The sequence below is a fragment of the Engystomops pustulosus genome, chromosome 1 (genome assembly GCF_040894005.1).
Source record: "Engystomops pustulosus chromosome 1, aEngPut4.maternal, whole genome shotgun sequence".
Classification (NCBI taxonomy): domain Eukaryota; kingdom Metazoa; phylum Chordata; class Amphibia; order Anura; family Leptodactylidae; genus Engystomops; species Engystomops pustulosus.
Window position 1 is genome coordinate 256,269,488 of NC_092411.1, and position 20,926 is coordinate 256,290,413.

The window sequence follows — 20,926 nt, forward strand, 5'->3', positions numbered from 1 at the left end:
CATTAAACTTTTCTGCCCTCTCACTACTGCAGCTTGTGGACCTGACGGCCCAGAGCTCAGTTTCTTAGTACAGCCATCTGGAGTTCCAGTCAGATGACCTTTTATTGCGACTGCTAGCTGCAGCGTTGGATAGCTCTGTCTCTCATTAGGGCAGTGAGCACTTCTGCACACAGTGCCATTGGAAGGATCAGGGCTGTCACACTGTCACCACAACCACCAAAAACAGTGTTCATACTGAGGAGGATCCTGTGTATGTTGCTGATGAGCAGAGGGGTTGAAAGACTTGAAGGGGCAATCACATAATACATCAATGGATCGCACTTTCCAAAACCAGGGTGTGAATGAGAGCAGGATTCCTGACCCAGTAAAACACTACGAAAAAATACAATTACATGAAAATCAATGGAAAAGTCGAACAGTGCCTGTGTAGGAAATCAGTGTATCCAATGTGGGCAAATTGACAGGAACCATAAATGTGAGATTATTGAAATATTTCAATGAAAAAGTCAATAAAAAAATTCCCCAAAATAAAATTAAACTGCAAATGTATTGAACACAGTAACCAGCGCAGTTGCTGCAGCCAAAGCTTGTCTGGGGGCCAACAGCCACAGCCTGGTCTGGTGTGAGTGGCACTGGATATTGCCTGGTGTGTGGCCAGGCTATGGCCAAACTATTGCCTGGTATGGGGCTGGTACGGCCTGAGTTCAGCAGTGTCAGCCATACCTTGGTAGGGGGCTGATAGCGGCAACCATAGCCCGCTCTTGGATCAGCAGTGTCAACCATCGCCTGTGTGGGGACTGGTTGCGGCAGCCATAGTCAGTTATGCAGTTGATGACAGCAGCCATAGCCTGGAAAAGATCTGGAAGCCATAGCCTGGTAGGCGACTGGAAGACATTGGCTGTTTGGGGACCGGTGGCGTCAGCCATAGCCCGCTCTGGGATCAGCAGTGTAAACCATAGCCTGTTTGGGGACTGGTGGCGGCAGCCATTGCCCGCTTTGGGATCAGCAGTGGCAGCCATAGTCAGTTATGCAGTTGATGACAGCAGCCATAGCCTGGAAAAGGGCTAGAAGACATAGCCTGGTAGGGGACTGGAAGACATTGGCTGTTTGGGGACCGGTGGCGGCAGCCATAGCCCGCTCTGGGATCAGCATCGGCAGCCATAGTCAGTTATGCAGTTGATGACAGCAGCCATAGCCTGGAGAAGGGCTGGAAGCCATAGCCTGGTAGGTGACTGGGAGACATTGACGGGCTTGGGTCTGGCAGCCATAGCCTGGAACGGTACCAAAAATCATAGCCTGGTAGCGGGCTGAAAGCCATTACCTGGTTTATAGGTTAAAGTTTCGGGGAGGTGATAAAAGGTTGTGCACCTCTTGTTCAATGCATGATGCAAGATTACAATAAGTGTCTAAATTTGCAATTTAAGCACAGACAATAGGAGCAGAAAAGATTTTTGTGCATAAATAGCCATCTAATGGAATTTCATACGCTTTGGAGTTATATTAGTGAAAATGTCATACTCCTCCATACACTTAGAAAATGGGAAGAGGAGTATTTTTATTCTTTTGGAAAACCTCTGGGTGGGCAGTAATCAAATGCGGTTTAGGAAAATGTGGAGAGGGGAAATTATATTGAGCCCAAACTGGGCCCCTCCATGTGACTCGCCAGCTCCCATCCGTTATAGATACTATTATGCAATAAAGGAAAGATGTGAAGTTATTGTGGAAACTTGGCACTGGGTTCTAGACATATGAGAATCAGAACTGTCGATGCTGTTTTATAGTAATTATTTTACTATTTTACTATTACTATTTTAAGTATTTTAGTTATTTAAAACCTTATTAGTCATATTTGCTACTATAACACAAGAAATTAGCATAAGATCCTTAATAAGAGTAAGAGGCAATTAAAAATAGACATAGCATTTCGATCCAAGAAAAGTCATACAATTGCAATGGGAATATGACTCTGTGGACAATGAGGGTAACAGTCAGCAAGTGTAACTTCACATATGATGTACTCTATGCAGCTAGGTCAGCATCAAAAGCATTTGTAGTACACAACCCCAATCCAGGGGCAGACACAGGTAATGGCAGTACATGGTCCCCAAACTGCTCAATAGTTCATGATAGAGAACCCTCTATATCCCTCCAGAAAACCACCATTTGTGCTCTGAAATTCAGAAGTTCTAATCTCAATTTAATTGACTGTAGCAAAAAGTTTTAGGTGGGTTCCACAAAAATAACACTGCGACATTACTACTCCTGACCCATGTTTATGGCCTTTCACCTAGCCAAACCAGTTCACTGCTCTGCCCCTTTGGGAGGGGGGGGGGGTTGCAGTATTAGAAGGAAAAAAAAATATTGTGCTAAAAAAAACCTAACATACTGGGACAAATTAAAAAAACAAATAAATTATTTCAAACACCATTATGTCTTATGCCACACACCTTGAAGATTAACTATTGAATTGCCTTTATTACAAACAGGATCAATAGAAACATTGATGCATATTTGTAGCACAAATCCAGAATTCAATATTTGTGCAAAACAGAAAAATAACAGTGTCCCAATTTCTAAAAGTGACCCATTTTCTAACGGTCTGTGACTGTGTTGCTGATAGGTGTCTCCGTCAGCCGCAGATAATTGAGCAATGTAAATTCTGAGTATTTGATCTGCACTTCCCTTTCATACACATGTGACTTTTCTTGTATGATGAGATCAGAAAGCGAGTGCTGGAACTCGCTGAGGAAATGACTAGTGACTACATGAGAGGGGGCTGCCTATGGTTTAGTTACTTCTATCTGTGACACGTGTCTGCAATGACAGCTTCTCTTCTGCTTAAACTCTTTATCGGGATAACAGTCCTGCTCATAGTCTGTATTCCAGAACGCTTCAAGACTCAGGAAGGTAAGATACTGTTACTGATACCGATAGGTAATGTGCCTATCAATATACAAGGAGAATTGCATTCAACTAAGTGTCAAGTTCATGTTGAAGATGTGGCAGGCAGCATGTTATCAGCCCCATTATCTATAATATTACTAGGAATAATCTTATATGTATAACCCATTTTCCTCATCATGCACCATAGATGTATGATATTCCTCATCATACAGAAGTTGTTTGACTACCAAAACCCCCAATGAACCATGACCTATTTTATAGAAAGTGTTTCAAGCTAAGAGTGTTGGAAGAAACTTCTGGTGTGATGAAATATAGAAACATACATGCACATGGGGGAAGGGGAGAGGTCACGTGCCAGGTTTTGCGGGGTTCATCAGTTTCTCTCACTTCCTCCTAGCCTTATCTTAAATAACGAATGAAATCTCTTGAAGGCACCACTTCAAAGACTTATTAGGGTCTCTGGAGGGGGTAGCTATCAACTAACACCTCTGTAGTTCTGGTGACTCCAAGTTTCCCTTTGAGTTCCCTCCACCCCATCCCACCCCAAGGCCAACTACATATTTGGAATTGGGATAGCCAGGGTAATTCATACCTCAATTGGTTATAGCATTCTTGGACACATAGATATAAATAATTCTCGATGGGAGTATATCATGTCTGGTCTCAAGGTAATCCAAGGATTCATCTGGATCCAATGGGACATATTTATCAGGACCTCTGCGCCACGTTAGCGCACAAGTGCCGGCGTATGATAAGTGTCCCCCATTGAGTCTAGAACCCTGACCCTATGACTTCCCATAGAGAAGCTAGAACTCCTCCAAAGTCCTGGATCTGATCCAATGATCCAAGGTAGGAGGGTTCCTAGAGCACTCCCATGGTTGTGAAGGGGTGTGTCTGCACCTAATATAATCGGGGCACCCCTTGTGTCCATAGTTCTTCCCTTGGAGATATTTTACCATCTAAGGCTACATTCACACGAACGTATGGGGGACGGATATACGGCCGACGTATATACGGCCGATATACGTCCCCCATACACTCCTATGGGCGCACGGCACCCTACGGGAGCGGTACGGTGCAGCACACGTGCGGCACCGTACCGTTCCGTACCCGGGAAAAAGATAGGACCTGTCCTATCTTTTCCCGTAATACGGGGCCGTGCGCCATAGGTTGCTATGGAGAGGGGCGGGCGTGAGCTGCGCTCACCTCCTCCTCCTCTCCCCGTACACTGCCGTTGCCCGGTACGGTACGGGCGGGCAACGGCAGTGTGAATGTAGCCTAAGGCTACATTCACACGGACGTATAAAAACGGCCATATACGTACCGTTTTTTTACAGGTTACATACGGCCACATTCATTTCAAAATATAGAGCATGTCCTATTTTCTCCCGTATTTCAGTTCTGTATGCCCTAAAAGTCTATGGGCATGTATAAAATACGGGTTAAATACGTGCTGCATACGGATGAAAAACGTCACGTATTTATACAGAAATACAGCCTGTAGATACAGGACTGGAGAAATACATGTCCGTGTGAATGCAGCCTAAGGCAGTAGGAATCATTATGTGCGGACATCCATCTCCATTGACCAGCCCAAAGTAACTAACTCACTTACTGCTGCTACCTGTAGTTCTACACTCGTACTTGTACTCTGCTAAACTGTGTATATATATATATATATATATATATATATATATATACAGTATATATATTGTGTGTACTGTTTGTCTAGTGTGCCCTTTAGGCAATTAAATATATTTAACCTGCGTTGTTCTTTTATCTCGATCTATGAATCCCCACGTCCATGTTTTGGTAATATATATGTTACCCTGGGGTTGGCTTCTAACCTGATATAATCCCATTATGGCTCGGCTTATATCAAACAAGAAGCTGGTGGCAGCCTACTGGGCTGATAAGATTATGTTTCACTGAGTCTAGTGAAAGGGGTCTTTCAGCTGTTCAGGGTTGTGGGAGAGTGTTGTGCCATACTGGCTTTGTGTGGATAACTATAACCCACTTCTTGAGCCTCCCAGAACCTGTACGTTCAGGGAATATCTATAAAAAAATTCTAATTAATTGACCTTATATACCCTTCTGGGGTCCAGAAAACATCAAATCTGGGAATTCATGTTACTATACAATATCAAAGCAGACAACAAAAAAAGGAAGATTAGAATATTGAAAGCAGTTTATTATCCCCAGTACGGGTGCAGAGTCGTAGGAGGGCGGCCATCTGGACACAGCATGACCTAAAGTTGGGATCAAGACTTCACAGTTGGACCTATGGTGGGACGGCTACAGTCTGTGAGATAATAGGAGCAGGCCAGGGGGTTGGAAGACATAAAGAAGTTGGAATAACAGGAAGAACATAAAGAATTTAATAACTCATACAGGAGTTCACTTTTCTGTAGGCTGATGCATTAAAGGGACCTTGGTATGTTGAATATTCAGTCAATTTGCATGGTTTATATCAACGCGTCATATACAATATACTGTAACTATAATGCCCAGATCATAATGTTTTTCTTTTAGTCTCCTTGCATCTCAGCAGTCATAAGTTTATATATTTTTAATTTTCAAGAGTGAATACATTTCTCTTTCTCCCCATCGTTTGGAGGTACATAAAATCACTATGCTACTATTTTAACTCTGACAGTAATTTTTGCAGCCCAAATATAGAAAAATGTATTACTTGTTTTTTTGTGTTTATTTTATAGTGGTTAGGCTTCTTTCACATAAACCTATGCTATGCCTGGGCCAGGACCTGGTTGTAGCATAGGTTCGGCTAGAGAGGTGGAGGGTCGAGCGCTCCTCACCCCTCCCCTCTCCATTGGGGCCATACAAGTGTGTGCTCACTGTACCGCACAAAGCACAATGCACACTTTTGGCAGCCGTATGCTAGCTGTCGCTCGTATAGCTAGCATACGGCCACCATATACCATCATCGGAAATGCTTTCGTTAGGATGGTTGTGGGGATACCAGTTATCAGGTTTTCACCATTAAACCTAATGACAGGTTCCCACAGAAGTCTTCATTAAAATTTATAGCTCAGATCTAGCTGGCACCTTGCTAGGAGACTGAGTCACGAGGAGTGTTTTTTCTCTTTATCAGGGTGACTGTGTAACTCAATGCCCTCATTCCACCCTTGGGAGTGAGCAAGATGCTCGCTGTTTGTGATTACCTGAAGAGTATTCCTTTGGGAGGGGTAAATGAAGGAGACGATTTCTCTTCATCAAGTCACACACAGCCAAGCGTCTCTCAACTTCCTTATTCCCCCTTCCTTATTTCTAAAGAAAGGGACGAGTGAGGGAGCTGCGCATGTGCAGTAGCTACGGCTTCGGACCCGAGACCATGCAGCCACCTGCCTGCGCACGTGCGCAGAACCCTGCTTCGTGGACAAGTGCGTGCAGCTCCTTGTAGCGGAGTGCTAAAGATGGATTGGTAGGAGGATTGCAAGAGGCTCCTGGGGCGTTGAGTAGCCGTGCCATGTAGCCTCAGCTCTGGCTACTCCATGCCCCAGTAGCCTCTTTAGTAAAGTTGCATATTAGGGCCATTAAAAAATTTCCTTTAAACTACTATAGGCTCATATATACATGTATCTAAGACCCAGGCTTGTTTGGGTAACATTAGCGTTATAGCAGCGCAGGGCAAGAAAAAAACCCCTCAAATTTCATTGAGTTATGACCACAGTAGATTTTATTTTTGGATGCCTATGAATTACCCTGGTCTAATTTCGTCAGTGGAAGTGGAATTATAGTGAAATGGCCATTTAATCTCATGTAACAAATAAAGTCATGAGTAAGAACCATTGGCCATTTGTTAGGAAAGGGATTGTAGAAGCTTTTTTTTTTAAGTGTTTTTATATTTTGTATGTTAGAATACTGTGTGATTATCTCTTCATACTTCTTTATAGACCTCTCTGTGGACCTTTCATGTGTCGATCCCTGTATGATGGACATCTCCTACATCTCGAGGGTGACCGTCACATCATTAACATGTATTTTGCAAGAAAATGGAAACACAACAGCTATAGAGACTGTCACTGCACAAAATGCTCTATTATCCTCCATCAGACTTGGTTTTTATGTGAATAATTCTGCCATTTCCCTCTGTATTCCACAAAGCCGCACACATCAATTATCTCAAGGTATGAATCTGATGTCATATGTGATATACCGTATGTAGTTGGGGTTGTTGAAGATATGACACCACTTGAATGGTGCGGATTTGGTCACCATTAAAGGGGATTTCTGTGATTTTTTTTTCATGGCCTCAGGTTTGGTTAATGATATCAAATTTATGGCGGTTCGACACCCAAACTTTTTTTAATGGATGCAGTGGTGACATTTTTAAAGGAAATCTACCAACCAGGGACACTTACTCATAGATCCAGGCACCATGACTAAGGTAATCTTCTTATATTTGTAATCCATGCCGTCCTTCTTTCTATAATCAACATGGACATCAGATTTACTGATTTACTGATGATAGATGTCCCAAATTTGCTTGTTACGTCTATCAGGGGATGACCTCCCTTTTGTTATCTCCTGACATCTCCTGACATATAAAGCCTTGAAAACAAGGCTTTATAAAAATATTCCAATGAGTCGGCTACCGCACCCGAGCTCCTCTCTGCTCAGCCGCCTGCTACTATATGCAGGACCCCTTGAAAGTGTTTTTTACAAGAATGTAGATGTCCAGGGAGAGAACAAAAGCAAGGTCATCCGCTGATAGATGTAAAGAGCAAGTAAGTTTGGGACAAGTAAGAGGGAGGGCGAAGTGCTGAGGGAGCATGTGCCTATGAAGCTACATCACGGAAGGGCTCTGGTAACCCCCAGAACCCTACAGGCTCATTAACATAATTTTAAAAGTTTATATTAGAATATTAATTCCATAGTGCTGTACAACCAATAAGGGATTCACAGACATTACATTTAGTTAAGAACAAGTACAAGACTACAGAGATCAGGAAACAAGTGGAAGGAGGACTGTGAGGACTCACAATCTATGTGGGAGGGAAGATGGAGACACGAGGAAGCAGAGCAGTGCAGTTATTGTGCACTGTAGGTGATCCTGAACAGGTGAGTTTTCAGGCAACATAGATAAATAACAAGTATAAGACGATTACCTCAGTCACGATGCCTGGATCTATTAGTAGTTTATCATGATGGATTTTGATGGTAGACTTCCTTTAATTTAAATATATTAGAACTCCTCTAACAAAAACAAGACCTCATACATCAACTTAAAAATACTGATTAAAAAAATGATGAACCCTAAGACCCAACAGGCTTCCCTTTATAGAAAATCTACCATTTGTTTTTTATGTATTATGAAAAAAACATACCTTGAGAATGCTGTAGTGACACTGATGCAGAAACATATCTTGTTTAATCCCTGAACTGAGTGGTTTTGCTATTATAAAATTCAGGAACTTGGGAAAGCTGGGTGCAGGCCAGCTGACGTACATAAACATATTTCTTCAACATACACGGAGCTATCTGAACTGTCCAGACAGGACTTATCAACCTGAGCTAAATGACTCATACATAGCAGCTGTGGTGATGGTGCAGTGATTGATTACTTCTGCCTGTCAGGGACAACACAATGATGACGTATTTTCAGTTTACGCTGGGCAGTGCATGATTAGGGTGAGGAGAAGCACTGGGGTAGCCACAGGAGGGACTGAGCCCCATTATCATAATTTCAAATAGTCTTTTCAGCAAAAGCACTCAACTCGGAGATTAAACAAGATATATTTCTGCATAAGTGTCGCTACAGCATTCTCAAGGTATGTTTGGTTCACAATGCATGAAATCAAATGGTAGCTTTCCTTGTTCCCCATGATGAGCACTTATAAAAGTAGTAGTTACAAACAATATAATCCTATGAAGCTCCAATATGATAAAATAATCTGTACATTTGTTTTAATACAGGGAAATTAGTAAATGTTTCGTTGAACATAGAAGAGAAATATTTTTATTACTCAAAAGTGGAGTCTAACTTTGTTACATTGGATTCCCAAGAAGATAAGGATCTCCCTGCTCCCTTCTCACTTGATATCCACATCAGTAATCACACAGGACATAACAGGACAATGCAATATCAAGACCCAAAGGATCGTCATGACTTCATCAATGTATCTTTACACTTTGAAAGTCCAGTTCCATGTGAGTACCACATTAGTTGGGATAAATTCATAAGGGTTTTCAATGATAAAAGCTTTGTCACCAATACATGTATTACTGCCATCATATGCAAAAAATAGGGCTAAATGCTTTGAATTAATTTTCTATGAATAGGTCAAGAATATTACATTGGTAGGGGCCAACATCCAGTTCTCCCCTTCAGCTCTTCTTTAAAGAGAACCCGTCATGCAAAATAACCCCCCTAATCTAAATATATTTTCATAAACTGCCATTAGAGAGCATTGCCTCTGTCCCTTCATTTTCCCTCTACATGCCTGTAAACCTAAGCAATAAGGGTCCTAAAGCTGTATGCAAATGACCTGTGAAATGTCCAATGAAGCATTAGCATATTCAAGCTGTCCACCTTATTCATGAGTGGGAGGTACAGCCACACCCCCAGTGGTTGACTGACAGCCTGTATAATGATGTGATGTATAATGATGTGAGGTATAATGGTGTAATGTTTCCATGTGCTTCCTGGTGCTGGCGCCCCCTGCAGCCTGTGTGTGTATAGGAGAGATACAGCAGCTCCAGGATGCAGCCATGTTACAGCAGAACATGTCAGATTCATGTGTAGCTGATGTCTGTGTCTCTCACATGTGTATTAGGAGGATGCAGCATGTCAGCAGATGCAGAACACACACTAGCCATGCTTTACTATACATTACACACAGACATGAGCAGGGGGAGGAGAGGGGAGGGGTAACAGGGGTGACATCACTGCCTCTGACCATGTGACCTGCCTCATTTACATGATAAAAAATAGATGATTTTAGAATGAATAATGTATGAAATAACTAGATAAAGGCTGGGATGGGATCCTTGTGAGCTGCTCCAACAGGTAGTAGTGACAGGAATAGTGGCAGAGACCTGATGACAGGTGTCCTTTAAGACTGATGTGTCTGTAATATTATGTAGTGTGCAACCGTAATATTCAAGTTCTCAAACAGTAATACCAGAGATACCATCTGCCGAAAGATACAGAGAATGTTCCGTACTTTATCAGAACAATCATGGTGATCATATCAAAGACCTTGGAAAATGTTCTATAACGTTCAGTTACAGTAAAGCTACTGCCCATGTTATGGAGAAACATGTGACAGATCAGATCTCTGCTTTATGTTCAATGTATGGGAGAAAAAACTCCCAGTATATGATTTATGTATATAGGGTGCTATTCATGCAGCAGAGACTATCCCGCTTTAGATTAGTTTACCCTAGTTTTTCACAAAATCATGCTTTATAAGAGACCTGCTCAGATTTTAAAGAGGACCTGTCAACCCCCTCCAAAAGACCCCCTGTCAGCGGGGACCTTGCTGAATATATATAACATGTATATGCTCTGCTGCCGGCTATTCTTACAGGTCCCCGCTGACAGGGACGTAAAGGGGGGTTGTCGGCCGACCCCCTCATGAGTAGGGCCGACTGCCAGGATACGAGGATCTGACCTCTAATTTGGTAAGAGGTAGGATCCATTAAAACTAACTTTGGCAACCTAAATTTTTTAGAAAAAATGTCATTGCTAGAAAGGGGCTTGGGGAGGATTATGGGGGACATATTTGGTGGGTTTCTTTTGGGGGGTGACAGGTCCTCTTTAAGTCACTGTCTACATATTACAAAAATTGTAGATGACACAATGCCTTTTACTACTCTTCCCCCTCATAAACAGTTTACACGAGGCCGCTCGGCATCTTCTGGTTGATTCTGATCGCACTCGTCTTTGTATGTGGACTTATCTTCATTGTTTACAAAGTCAAGAAAGAGAAAAAAATTGCTCCACTAATAGATCGTAAGTATTTCTTTTTGGGAACTACTTTTTTAACATTGTGCAACTATGATCCTCTTGAGGCAATCCTACATTTACAAAATTGTTTAATGTCCACCTCCTCATATCTGTATGTATCAGTATGTATGTATAACTTAGCTGATATCCCCCTTAGCTCATGATGTATGCCATTTCCTTTATAGATAACCAAAAATCCAACAAAAAATCCAGAAACATATTATCTAAACCAGCGTGCCATAAGAATGATCATACGTGTAAGCAGGGTAAGCTTTCTACAAAAAAAATATATGGTATAGCTGATGGCAAGTTTGGCATTTGTTACTTTGTTAGCATATTGTTGATCCACTGAAATATCAGCTTAGGGATTCTTCTTTATTAGCCACTGGAAGGAGTTACTTGGTCACAGCCTCCCAGCCCCATGTAGTATACAGCCTGCCAGCCCCCTGTAGTGTATATCCAGCCCCCAGTTTACCCAGAAAAAAGAATAAACTTACATACTCACCTTCGGGTGGTTCCAATGTTCGGCGCGGCTCCTCTTCTGTCTTTTCCGCGATGCTCCGATCCCCGCAGCTCCACTTCTGTTTTCTGTAACAGCCGGCAGAGACATGGCCGTGCGCTCTGCCGCTTATTACAGCAGACAGAAGAGGAGCTGCGGGGATCAGAGCATCGCGGAGAAGACAGAAGAGGAGCCACGCCGAGCATCAGGGCCGTCGGAAGGTGAGTATGTAAGTTTAATTTATTTTTATTGACTCGTGTATAACCCGAGGTGGGGTTTTTCAGCACATTTTTGGTGCTGAAAAACTCTGCTTATACACGAGTAAATATGGTATATAAAACACGACAGCCCTTTAATTTTAATGGGAATCTTTAGCTGCAGATTTGAGGCAACGATTCCTTGTGCTTGATTCATGGCTGTTGTATTGGACCTGATTGGGTGACGTTGTGTCCCTGAAGTTGTCACAACCATGGCTCTAAGTATAAATACAGTCAAGCATTGATGAGTTATGGCTGCCCTACATCTCCATTACCTTAGGTGTTGCAGGACAACATGGTAGTCTTTGGTCACTAGAGCGGTAGCTAAAATTTCTAAGGAGCCCCGTCATGAAAAGTTCTTTTAAATACAATTAATCATACAAATTTTAATGTGAGGCTATATAAATTGTACAAAAATTATAATCTGCTGGCAGCTTGTTGTAGAGAAATAATTTTACTATTTCTGTCGATTATGTAGTTTCAGAGAAATTCCCATTTTACTCAATATGCTAATGAGGCAGTTGGTGCACCCAAATCCTGTCCTAAGCATCCGTAGCACTGCAATGCCTGCCCGGTCCACTATTTTCTCTGAAAAGCTGTCGATTTGTCTTGTGAGAAGCCTGAGGTGGTGCTGGAAGAAGAGTGAAGTCATTTAGATATGGAATAGCAGTGCACAATCTGCGCTCAACAACTCCCTCATTAGCATATGGGTGAAACTGGGAATCTCTCGGAAACAGCAGTTTAAACTGAACAGGAATACTAAATCTATGCTCTTTTTTTTGTTTCTAGAAGCTGATTAAATTTTGTGATCTCCGGTCATGATACTTGTTTACACACTATTCACATGGTGCATACATTTTTGGGAGAAGACAACAGACATCTTTGTGTTTATTACTGAGGAGGGAGCAAGCCACCTACTTCCCAAAGACAATGCAGTATGAGCTTGCCCCCTTTATCATCATGCACCGTTATAGCTGGATGGACAGAAGACGGGACACACAAAATGTCTCCAGTAGAATATATTTTGAGATGATTCTTCTATCTCGCAGTTATAATAACAGCTGTAATTAGTAGTATCCATAACCACAATTACATTGGATGTATCCGGGACTGGAACAGCTCATTATTCCTTACATAAGATGCCAGCGTAGCTGCTATATTATCACATACAGTATATAGACACTTATCCAGAACGTACTATCCAATAAAGACTAGAGAAATTCCTATCAAATTATAATACAGTAATATGTGGAAGTGGGTTACCAGAAGTGTATTTTTTAAAATTTTCACTTCAATAAAACTGTGGACTGTGTTATACAAGGATTCTTAGAGTAGCAGCTGTCTCTTATCCCATAACTATGCATACCCGGAGAAGTTGGGTATCTTCCCTTCTTGATCGGCGCATCCCCCCCCCCCCCCCCCGAAGTCTTTTTGGCTGGCGACGATTGTGGCGACCCTGAGATCACATCGAAGACCCATAGCTGTCCATAGTAAGGTTACAGACAGGACCTTGTAGGCAGTGTGTCAGCGACTGCATAGGATCAAAAAAAAAAAACTTATCTCAACGAACATGGTCCTGTTGTAAAGTACAACATGTGCCGCAAAAAACAAGCTCTAAACCAGCTGTAAATACCAAAATTAACAGTGTTATGCACCCTGGAAAATGGCGATGCAAAAATGATTGATTTTTTTTTTACCTAAATTAGGTTTTATTCTACAAAATTTGTAAAACATAAGCAAAATATATAAATTTGGTATCACCGTAATCGTACTGACCGATAAAATGGAACACCAAAAATTTTTTAAAAAATCTATTATAGAATTGATGTTTTTTCTACAACCCCCACACAAAAATTAATTTTAAGGAATAGGGCATAGCAACCCCAAAAGTATCATTGAAAAAATGTGTCTAATCCTGCAAAAACATAAGCCCTCACATGGCATAATTAACAAAAAAACCCCTAATATTTTATAGCTCACAAAAATGCCCAAATAAACAAAATAAAAACTTCAAAATTCTATATAGCAAAACTGGCTAATGCATGGCCTTTCTTTCCAGCCTCGATGTGTGCCATACAACAAGTAACATCCACATGTGGGGTTTCTCTGTACAGTACTTGGGAGAAATTGCGTAATAAATTTTGTTTGTATTGTTTCATTATCATTTTTTGCCTATGTGTTAAATAAAAATGTGTTTATGTAGATTTTATTCTTTGTAAGAATGGTCATACAACACTGGAAACTGAATTTATTGGAGCTGCAATACCAAGCATGGCCACACTCATGTGAATGTCACTGTGAAATGTATCGAAGGGAAGGGGAAGAGCAATACTCCACCTTTGTTCTGGAGAGGGAGGCTGCGGCAATCACATATTGATGGACTGTCATGAGGATAGTATTACAGTGAATTTCTACATGCTAACTTATTCATTTTATTAGTGATATACAGGAAAAAATATCAGAAACATTTACAGCAATTTCTGGTAGGGCCATAAAAAGTGAAAATATGATATAATTTTCCTCTTAAATCTGTTTAGTTATGATGTTGGCACTCACTGCTCACTTACCATATAAATAGACAGGTTAGTAATTCAGGAATCTATAGTGTTCTGCAAATATCTAAGGAAATATTGTGGCCGTATAATGGGATGTACAGCCACAAAATAACTGAGAGAAACTCTCATCTCTCTCCAGACATATCTGTTTTAGAAAATGCTACCGCTGATTCATCCTTATTCTTTTGGAAAATATAAAGATTGACCACTAGATGTTGCCATTAGCTTTGTCAGATAGGTGTGTCTATATTCAGTCTGGCAGGGACAGAACTGATTGGATAGTTTCATACTGTGCTAGGCTACATTCACACTACAGTATGGGGGACGTATATACGGCCGACGTATATGCGGCCGATATACGTCCCACATACACTTCTATGGCCTCACGGCGCCCTACGTGAGCGGTACGGTGCAGCGCACGTGCGGAACCGTACCGCTCCGTAGCCCGGGAAGAAATAGGACATGTCCTATCTTGTCCCGTATTACGGCGCCGTGCGCCATTACTTCCTATGGAGAGGGGTGGGGGTAAGCTGCGCTCACCTCCTCTCCCCGCGCTGCCGTGTGCCTGCCGTGCTACGGCGCGGCGGGCTCATGGCAGTGGGAATGTAGCCTTAGGACACCGCCCAATGAGTGTCGGACTGGGGCTCCGTGGGCCAACCAGATAAAATTATTCTAGGTGCCCACCCTTTATGGTTCTCTGAGAAATAGATTTGCAAGATAGATTGTCCTCAGCTGTATCTCTGTAGTTCTATATTAGTTTAGACCCAGGGCCTACCGGAAGATTCTCTGATTGGTGGGCCAGTCCAACACGGCCCCAAGCAGTAACACCCAGCTGACAATTTATTCAAGGATTAATAACACAATTCAGAGATCTATGAAAATTTGTTCAAGAACTGTACATTTTTTATCAAGAATTTTAATAATAAATATGAACTATATCAGACATGTGAGGAGAGGTGATGCTTCCTATTTAAAAGCATATTTACTTTAGCTATAATTTATAATGTAAGTAAATTTCTGTATTTCCGTGATGTGACCACAGTTCTTACTTCCTAATTTGATAGGAATCAAATCATCATATCTTAGATTCTTATGCAAAAAAATATCTTTTAAAAAAAGAGAATTAACTCTGAAATTCCTACTGTAAAACATTTGGTTTGCTATTATGCAATGTGCAAATGTGCATATACCAGACACAGCGCCTGCTCCCTGCAGACAGGTAGAGTATAGTATAGAGGGAGGATTGTGCATCAAAGGGGGTAACTTTGCACTTATGCACAGGCTTGGTTAGCATTTAGTTATCTCTAGAAGTTCCATAGAGTATGACGGAGTGCACTTGTGTGACCCCCATTTTACTGATAGATGGGCGGGGGGCAGAAGTATGGCCCCCGATTACAGGGTCCTGTTGGATTACATCACCTGTTCAGTATCCCATCAAAGCTTAACTGGGAACATATCTAATTCAATTAAATTAGTCAGTCAGGGAGCAAGAAAAGTGACTTTTGGGAGAATCCTTTTCTAAGGTCGGTTAAATACACTGGAGGACTCTTCTAGCTTTGAAAGAGTCAGGGGGCGGGGTTTACTTTCTAGCCTGGCACTTTGGAGGGTCATGTATTGCATGCAGGAACCTCCACTTCTCAGCTTTGATAGAGGCTTTGTACAGATACCATACTCTAGCTGTGCTGTTTAAGGGACAGCATAGAAAGTGGTTATGCTTTAGAAGAGGTAGCCTGGATGTGGGAGAACTGTAGTATCGGGAGAAGGAGCCGGAATGCATCCTGGATGTAAGTAGTGCTGTTATTCCCCTGTGGAATAAAGAAAATGTTATTCATAATTTAGCTTTTATGAGAGTTTTTAATGTGAAAAAATGTCAAAAATAAATCTACAAAATCTATTAGAGACACGCACCACTGTTGGTGGCAATTTACTGGGTACATGCCCAAACCATCAGCTAGCAATGATGTTTCTAGTATGCCTAATTGTGCAATATGTATCATGGCACCTGCCATCTTAAAGGGGTCTTCCAGTACTGTCATATATTCAGCTGCTCAGCTCTTAATGGCAGCACAAGGAGCTGCAATTATGGAACCTACAGTTAGCATTAAAGGGGTTTTCCACTTTAAGAACATTCCAACAAATAATTTATATTCTTGTGTAATGAAAAGTTATTTGATTTTCCAATATACTTTCTGTATCAATTCCTCACAGTTTTCTAGATCTCTGCTTGCTGTCATTCTATCGGAAGCCTTTATGTTTACTTCGCGTAGATTAACACAGGTCCATGGTCATGTGATGTCACACAGCTCCGCGGCTCATTATATCACACAGTTTCACTGCTTTGATTACACTGTGTGTTATAACGAGCTGTGCAACCGTGTGACATCACATGACCATGGATTGGTGTTCATCTACAGGAAGTAAACATAGAAGCTTCCTATAGAAGGACAGCAAGCAGAGATCTCGAAAACTGTAAGGAATTGATACAGAAAGTATATTGGAAAATAGTGTAACTTTTCATTACACAAACCATATTAATTGCTGGAATGTGCTTAAAGTTGAAAGCCCCTTCAAGTATCTATCCTATGAATAGCCCATTTTATTGTTGACTGTTTAAAGTGAAAAAAACACCTTCAATGTGTCTTCATTATTTTCAGAAATAACCATAAGCATTTTCCATATTTCCCAGAATCCCTTAGTGGAGCATCAATGGCAGTAAGTCTCCATACGCTTACAAGGCGGCCTTTATTGGCAAAGTTTCCATAACGAGAACTCTTACTTCCAAACATTAGTCAAAAGCCTCTCATTCAAACCAAACCAGTTCCCTACACTGTACTGATGAGATGCAAAGACATTGAAAACATTGCTGTATACAGTGCAATAAATATACTAATTGGCTGTAATCCTGAATCATGTCATTAGGCTTCTTGAAAGTCATGCTTGATGTTAAGGGGGCTGCCTTACAAGGTAGCAATAGAGGCAACATTTTCCTTATCTTTATTTTCCAAATGGAGTGTCAATTGCTGTAAGTCTCCACACGCCTACATTGCCTTAATTGGCAAAGTCTCCGTAAGGAGAATTCTTACTTCCCAACCTCCTTCGTTATTCTCAAAAATTGTCATAATTGGAGTATTAATAGTATGTTACCTCCAGCTGTATACTGCTGACCGTAGGGTTTAATACTTCTGCCTTCAGCTTGCTCTGTGAAGCAAAAATATAGTAATATATGATTAAATTACATAGATTCATATGTCATTGGTGTCCTAGTGACTTGCTTGTCCAACCCTCTTTAAAGGGGTATTCCCAGGAAGACAAGTCAGATATGTGTCTGATACTAGTGAATGTTCAGAAGGTAAAGGAAAGTGTACATAAACCTGTACACTGATAATCTAAGCACATTGTTAGCTTACAGCATCTCACAGCACTAGAGGGATCATGAAGTGTCTGCTTAGAGACTCTGGAATATTACACTGACCATCACTGAGTGATAGGAACTAAAACAGCAATGAAATTGAGTAAAATTGTAAAGTAAGGGGTTAAAAATCATCTTTATTATGTTAACATCACTAGGGGAATGAAATTTGAGAATTTGCTTTCATGGGAAAACCCCTTTAAGGCTGGTTAATAAGTATGACTAAACAATAAACTTACCCCAGCAGCCGTTAGCAAGTCAATAAAACTTTTAGACAGAGAGGAAACTTCCTTACACATAGCACTGGTTAGCCTAAGGTGTAAGACAAATAAATAAAAAAAAGTTACTAGCAAATCTAACTAGCAAATCTGAGCTTTTACTTGCCTGATCCCATGTTTTACATCAGATCTAAGCAGAAACAGACTGTATGTATAAGCCTCTTATCCTGGATACTTTCTCATGCCATAATGTTTCCTTCTAGTCTTATTTCTAGCATTACATAGCACATGTCTCCATAAAATACCAACAAGAGACATCCTTGGGAAGTAAATGTTCAACCGGTTGTAGAATTTGGAATATAAATCATTAACTGGGAGGATTCTGACACCCAAGGAGCTGATACTGAAGCAGACTTACACGAAGCACATCTTTATTTACTAACTGGATGATAATACTGGAGCACTTTGCCCCCTAAGAATTTACATACTAACTTTGGGTTGGTAAAAACTAGGGAATTTAAAGGGGATAAAACAGGATAAAATAAATGTAGCTGCAATCCGGAGATTTGGAGGGTACAGGTACACCCAAGCCCATAAGACTACGGGGTGTTTTCCCCCAATATTAGGAAACCACTACAATAAACTGTATATTAAATTTAGGGGCCTAGTAAAGATTTTGCATTGGGGGCCTGTCAGCTTTAACTTACACCACTGCTTTTTGACGCAAATCCACTACGTGAAAACCCAGCCCGACACTAGTGATCTGGTAATGTCCCTGGAGACAAAATCTAGCAATACTTTGACCTCCCTTGTCCCACTATTGCATAAAAGTTATTACAAATCTCACCAAATTTAGAGCCATATGCAAGGAGCCAGAGATAAACATGTGACTCCCAAGGCAGAGGAGGGAAACCCTTCTTTATATATATTATATATAACATCTCTTGTTACTCCTTCTCCATGAATGTATTACTATTATATCTTGGGTGCTCATATGTATCAGTAAGATGATTATATGTTATTATGTTACACTGACATATTCAATAGATTAGTAGAGATTGGCTTTACTATTATTACTATAGGATTGGTACTCACTTGGCTAAGACAACAGCTTGGTCCTTCACTGGTTTTTCTACATCTTGCCCATGAAGTATCAGCTCCGCCACCTTATGTAGTTGCTCAATGCAGCGAGCTGTAATCTCTGCCAGATTTTCAATAGACTTCATGTATATATCCTTAATGGAAGGAGTGACAAGTCAGGATCATTTCATCTTATTCTACTGATTTATATGCATTGGTTCTACTGAAATGACTGGTTGCTTCAGTAAAAATGACGCATTGGGTTAAATGGTAAATTCACATAATGAAGTCAGTGCCAAATTCAATGTTCATGGGACATGAACACTTCAATCCATGGACACAATACAAAAATATGAAATATTGAAATTTTTATGGGAGCTGCCGTCTAGTGGCCAAAGTTCCAAATCTTGGAATATAATATACTTGATCCTTCCGCCATTGGAGTAAATCATAACATCCCAAAACACATTAGATGATTGGCCAATTCCACTAATGTTCATCTTACATGTAAAGGCACTTACCTCAGAGCTGAGCTTTTTCTTAACCTCGGCTTTGCCTACTACTTCTGTGGCCCCGGTTGTGTTGTCCTCCACGACCTCTGCCACCTCCTGAACATTTACACTCAGTGTTTCTGGCTGTTCCTCTGGGTGCAGACTCTCCGCCAACAACCAGTCGTGAGCCTTCTTCATAGCCTACATACGTTGTAAAGGAAAGACACACATCTGACCCAGTTCGCCTCCATAAGATAATACCAGCGCTCAATTACCATCACTGCTAACATGCCCCAGAATTGTTTTGACCTGTGATATTGGATTGCACACCATTGCAATTATACTGGTCTGAAGTTCTGGAAACCCAAAGAGTAGTCATACAGCGCCATGTTCCATGTACTCCTCTTATAACATTATTCGGCATACTGGATGAAAGTCTCTGTATAAAAGTAGGTTTTTAAGGGAAACCCTATTTTTAACCAGGGAAACCCTATTTTTATTTTGGGACAGATCCCTGCTCTCCTACTTGTTCTATGTGGAAATGTTTAGTTAACACTATTATTTCATATAAGAAATTGATTTTCTAACATTGGAGTCTCTCTGACAAATGCGGTAGGATCTGGGTACAATGGCATAAGACTTTTGTGTACCTATGTTCAGGCATCATGTTATGTGACTGTATTCAACCACTGTTCCACCTCTTTAATAAAAAAAAACTTTACTATAAAGTTATCAGATGTGATTTCTGCATGGAACCAGTGCCAACATACTCAGAACATATAGGGTCCATTTGCAGATTCAGATGTTGCTGGGTATGTTGGTACTGGTTCCATGATGCAAAAATTTTATCAGATTTCTATTCTGGAAGTAAACAGTGAAGCTTCCTGTTGAATGACAGCAAGCAGAGATGTAGAATACCATGACGAATTGATACAGAAAGTATATTGGGAAATTGTATAACTTTTTATTTCACAAACAGTATCAGTTATTTGCTGAAAGTGGACAACCCCTTTAAGGCACATCACAATTCACGTGTGATAGAACTTATTGGGTCCATTTAGATTCAGATTTTGCTATTACACATGAATTGTGGTGTGCTTTAAAGGGGTTGTCCACTTTCAGCAAATGATTCATATTGTTTATGTGGACAACCCCTTACTATTGTAAAGTCAATTCCTTTCCATATGAAGAACTACATCAAAATTGTCACCTAAACCCAACGGGCATTACCTTATTGAGCTTGTCTGGTGTAGCAGCCACATGCAGCTCAAAGAGTAACTCAGTAAGCATCCTGGTAAACTCTTCCGTCTCTTCCCCTGTACAGATCAATAAATGATATATTCACTGTTGTGATAAATTCTGAAATAATCATCAGACATACATCAGAACCTCCTGTTCTCCTACCAAGATCAGAGCCAGAGCATGTGGAAAAGAACCACTTTGCTCTGAGATATTAAAAAAATGTTGGTACTAATATATATTAGTCACTTGCTATTGATTAATGCAAAGTTTATAGACAAGTAACTGACCATTTATACATA

The 20,926-nt window shown here is 40.8% G+C and overlaps 2 protein-coding genes across 6 annotated transcripts in view; one reads left to right on the forward strand and one right to left on the reverse strand.

Moving 5' to 3' along the window:
• Window positions 1-599: 599 nt before the first annotated feature.
• TMEM156 (transmembrane protein 156) lies at window positions 600-14,468 on the forward strand. 3 transcript variants are annotated; one of them, XM_072125751.1, is made up of 6 exons: window positions 600-876; window positions 6,819-7,052; window positions 8,842-9,075; window positions 10,763-10,882; window positions 11,062-11,142; window positions 14,327-14,427. In XM_072125751.1, exons 2-6 carry the CDS (start codon window positions 6,854-6,856, stop codon window positions 14,383-14,385), a joined length of 693 nt encoding a protein of 230 aa, XP_071981852.1. In that variant the 5' UTR covers window positions 600-876; window positions 6,819-6,853; the 3' UTR covers window positions 14,386-14,427. The 3 variants fall into 3 exon arrangements, with proteins under 3 accessions (XP_071981852.1, XP_071981835.1, XP_071981842.1); XM_072125734.1 differs by lacking the exon at window positions 600-876 and adding an exon at window positions 2,706-2,907 and having other exon boundaries at window positions 14,327-14,468; XM_072125741.1 differs by lacking the exons at window positions 600-876; window positions 14,327-14,427 and adding exons at window positions 2,707-2,907; window positions 12,422-13,036.
• LOC140077990 (uncharacterized) overlaps window positions 14,310-20,926 on the reverse strand; it is a 60,420-nt gene continuing 53,803 nt past the window's right edge. For all 3 annotated transcript variants that reach the window (XM_072125721.1, XM_072125700.1, XM_072125712.1), the window contains 6 exons: window positions 20,616-20,701; window positions 19,416-19,586; window positions 18,910-19,049; window positions 17,836-17,908; window positions 17,332-17,385; window positions 14,310-15,992 (listed from right to left, as the gene is read on the reverse strand). In XM_072125721.1, the coding sequence (XP_071981822.1) occupies window positions 15,897-15,992; window positions 17,332-17,385; window positions 17,836-17,908; window positions 18,910-19,049; window positions 19,416-19,586; window positions 20,616-20,701 (620 nt within the window). In that variant the 3' untranslated portion in view covers window positions 14,310-15,896. The remainder of the gene's footprint in view (window positions 15,993-17,331; window positions 17,386-17,835; window positions 17,909-18,909; window positions 19,050-19,415; window positions 19,587-20,615; window positions 20,702-20,926) is intronic.